The sequence below is a fragment of the Haplochromis burtoni genome, unplaced genomic scaffold (genome assembly GCF_018398535.1).
Source record: "Haplochromis burtoni strain Fernald_Lab_line unplaced genomic scaffold, NCSU_Asbu1 Contig_3792, whole genome shotgun sequence".
Classification (NCBI taxonomy): Eukaryota; Metazoa; Chordata; class Actinopteri; order Cichliformes; family Cichlidae; genus Haplochromis; species Haplochromis burtoni.
This window is the reverse complement of record NW_024586153.1, coordinates 1,315-5,231: the sequence shown is the minus strand read 5'-3', so window position 1 is coordinate 5,231 and position 3,917 is coordinate 1,315. Positions and strand designations below refer to the sequence as shown.

Here is a 3,917-nt window from a genome sequence, read left to right as displayed (position 1 = left end):
TAAATCTCCAAAAGTTGGTTCTGTTCATTTGGACGTAGCGTTTTGTGGGAGAAACGTTTCGTCACTCATCCAAGTGACATCTTCAGTCTCAGCTGACAGCAGGTTTCCCCAATCTTATGCAAATGTACTGTTTATAAGATTGGGGGAACCTGGTGTGAATGGCTTTTGTTTCAGAATCATTTCTGAGGTCATATCTTTCCATTGATTTAAGCCAAATCTGACTTTACACTAACATTTATGGAAGGTTTAAAGAATACAGCTGAGGGCTGTAATTGCGGTGATTTTGCTTAGGGACGCACTATATCCGGCTTTTTTTTTTTTTGTAACATTGACCTGTACACAGGTACGGGGTGGAAATGAGACGGAAGCTGCTGAGTGAAAATGTTCAAATATTTTCACTTTCGCTTGGCATGCTCCAGCCCTCCTCCTTCCAGCGGTTCTCTTTTCAGCTGCGCGCACTGCGCTTCACACACAACTTTAGAGACACAGAGAGCAGAGTGCCACGCAGAGCATCGCTGTGTGAGCGTGTCCCGGGTAGAATTATCGTTATTATAAGATGATCCTGCTGCTCGCTCTGCTTTCTGTTCTCTCTGGAGAACTGGGTCTGTGCCAGAAGGAGGATGAAGGCTTCACCTTTGATGGAGACATCCTCCAATTTGCCGTGACCCCCAACATGCTTTACATCGCCACAGAGGAGAGGCTGTACCAGCTGAGCCACGACTTGACTTTGATCAACAGTCTGACCCAGAGAGGAATCTTAAAGACCGGAAACCAGCAGGATGATGTGCAGTTTTACCGGGTTTCTGACACAGCTGAGTGGAACGCAACTTTCAGCATCAACGTGTTGTTGCCTTTCACAAGCAATGACTCGCTGATCAGCTGCGGTGTGACTGACGATGACTGCAGTTACTGCGAGGTTCTGGACCTGAAGAACATCTCCAAGCTTCTGCACAGAGAACACATCCAGGTGGGACCTCTGAAAAGCAGCAGCAGGTCAGTCAGCTTTCTGGTGGATGTGAAGAAGAAAACTCAGACTGACACTTACATTCTGACCGCGATCCAACAAAACACAGAAAAGCCCGAAAACAACAAGTGTGGTATTAATCGGCAGACTGTCAACCTGCAAGATACAGATAACAAACAGGGTGGAGGTACATTTTCTCTAGCTGATGGAGCTTCAGGCACACCTGGGATCAAAAGTAAAGGTGATGTGGAGTTTGTTGACGGGTTTCAGATCAATTCAACCATCTATCTGTTCTTCAACGCGCTCTCAGCTCAAACAAACAGAGTCCGTCTCATTTGGCTCGAAGGGGAAAAAAGCAAAACTGATACACTCAAGTCTCTGTGGGGCGCAACTCTCAGTGTCTCCCACAGTGAAAGCAGCAGACTCGTGGCCTCCTTGGTCATCCTGGGGGAGCAGCCGGTGCTTTGGAGCGGCGTGTTCAGTGTGGATGGAGGAGACACCAACACCCAACTAATGGTGTTTGACATCAGCCCTGATTACAGCAGTGATGCCGACAGAGATCCAGACTTCTACACCTCTGTGCCATCAGAAGTGACGGTGAGAGCTTTTCAAACTCTGATTTAATGGTTCTTAATTTAATGGCTCCAGTATCCTCTGGATAAATGTCCCTTTAAAAAAGAATAAAAGAACTAAAATATACATTTTAACTACAACAAAAAGAAAGTTTTGTTCTTTTGTGCGTCTTAATAGAGTTATTTTTGTAATATCCAATCCAATCCAATCCAATTTTATTTATAAAGCACTTTAAAATACCCAGCACAGGAACAAAGTGCTGTACAGAAAGTAAGTTAAACAGCAAATTAAATAAATAAATCACATAAGACATAAAATTAAAATTAAAATTAAAACAGCCCTATGTTAAAACAAAACAAGATAAAACAGCATCGAGTCACCTAAAAACAACTAAAATAAAATAAAAATAAATATAAAAACCAACATCTCACGTGGTGTCAAAGGCCAAAGTAAAGAGGTGGGTTTTCAAGAGTGACTTAAAAACAGGTAAAGAAGTGGCCTGTCTAATCTCTAAAGGAAGCTCATTCCACAGTTTGGGAGCTGCTACAGCAAAAGCACGTTTGTTGTTCAGTAATATCATTTCAGCTGCTGGAAAAATCTTGTCATGTTTGAGCATCATAGACTGAAGAAAGATGAGAGAGCAGTTTAAGACTTTTGTACAATTGGTGATACAATAATCCATATATTTGTTTCTCCACACATACTATAGCAAAAAAAAATTGTTATCTATGAACCAGTTTAACTATTAAGCCAACTGTGGGATGTCCTAATGGCCACACTTCATGTCTGAACCTCATATTTCAAACTAAAATGACAAAATCAAGAAATTCAACTGACTTTGGTGACAATGCAGCAACAGACATGCTTCGGTGAGGCTTCAGGACTTTCAGTACTTCTGATGTTCAGTTCTTCAGGTCAGTTATTTCTGATGTTTTTCTGTTTCTCAGCCAAAGATCCTCAAACCGAAGGCAGTGATTTTCAGGCAGACCTACATGACCTCAGTGCTGGCAGTGAGGCAGAGAGGCTGGATGGTTTTCTATATTGGGACAGGAGATGGACAGCTCATTAAGGTTTGTATAAATTATCATACATCAGTTATTATTAACAGAAAGAAATAAAGCTAATGTTCAGTATTTCAGAGGCCATCTAGTAGCAGTAGGGTGTCTATTGAGTGACCTGTTAACTAAACAAATTTAATGCATTAACTGTTTAGGAATTACAGCCATTTTTATACACAGGCTGCCATTTTCACAGTCAGTTGAGGCCTAATTTCGTTATGTCACAACATTTTGCTGGAAGTCAACGTATTAGGCCCAAAGAAGTGTCAGTGCAAATAAACAAGGCTGAACAAGCAAAAGAAAGCAGACAGACGGCAGAGCCTGTAGGAGAAGCCAAATCAACATTCCAGATCAAGAACATCCAACGAGTCTGAACAAGTACAGAAGACAACCGATGTGGATGTTTGCAGCAATGTTTCATTAGTTTACAGCTACAGAGCATCTTGGAATCCCAAGAAAACCCTTGGAGAAGTAGTTTTGTTGTCCTTTATCAAACTTTGAGTTAAAGAGACACCTTCAGGAATGTATATATGGAAACCATTGTTTACACTCGGGCACAGGAAGACCAGATTAGACCTGGCTGAAAACATCTCAAAGATGCCTAAAAATAAATATTTGGACAGAAACAAAGATTTACTGGATGATGGTTAACGGGGGGAAGAAAAGTGTAAAAGCTGTATAGTTTTGTTTTTAGTGTAAATTCTAACATTAAAAATTTTATTCATTGTGTTTGCAACACTTGTGATCTTAATTATATGATTATCAGCTTTATTTATTTTTTACATTCTTCCTAGAGTCCCTTTTTTTCAATCAATCACTCAATCAATCAATCAATCAATCAATCAATCAATCAATCAATCAATCAATCAATCAAAGCTTTATTCGTCACATGCAGGTTGCCCTGCAGTGAAATGGGACCCCCCCCGACCTTACACATATAGCACAAACATTACATGGGGATACAAGTCGGAGATTGGTAGAATCAGAGAAAAAACATTGAAATGTACACTACAGTGGGGAAAGTACAAGAGCAAAAAAGAGACCCCTACTCATGCTGTGCTTCCATGGTAGGACAGCATGAGAACAGGAAACAAAAAACTCCTTTGCACAAAAAAGGTCAGTAGAACTTCTTGGCTGAACATCTGCTCTCTTCCTGTTATTCATTCAGGATGACGCGGACTGGGTGTTTCTGTTTCTGCATGAAAAGTATGGCACTCTCTTTTCATTCCCAAAAGTACACGTAGATGATTCCTCTTCTTGAATCCTTTCCTCGGCATCTTGGTCCCTCCTACCAGCTGTGGCAGCAGAGGAAATGAGGAAGA

General features: G+C 41.0%; 1 protein-coding gene across 1 annotated transcript; it reads left to right on the top strand.

Moving 5' to 3' along the window:
* Positions 1-460: 460 nt before the first annotated feature.
* LOC121813950 lies at positions 461-3,419 on the top strand. Its single transcript, XM_042217925.1, has 2 exons — positions 461-1,561; positions 2,485-3,419. The coding sequence occupies exons 1-2, from the start codon at positions 557-559 to the stop codon at positions 2,653-2,655; spliced, it is 1,176 nt and encodes a 391-aa protein (XP_042073859.1). The 5' UTR covers positions 461-556; the 3' UTR covers positions 2,656-3,419.
* The last annotated feature ends 498 nt before the right edge of the window (positions 3,420-3,917 follow it).

What these genes read in the sequence shown, in the direction of transcription:
- LOC121813950 (XM_042217925.1), top strand. Translation starts at nt 557, where the DNA reads ATGATCCTGCTGCTCGCTCTGCTTTCTGTTCTCTCTGGAGAACTGGGT. An exon ending in CTGTGCCATCAGAAGTGACG is followed by an intron (nt 1,562 to 2,484) that starts GTGAGAGCTTTT and finishes TCTGTTTCTCAG; the next exon opens with CCAAAGATCCTCAAACCGAA.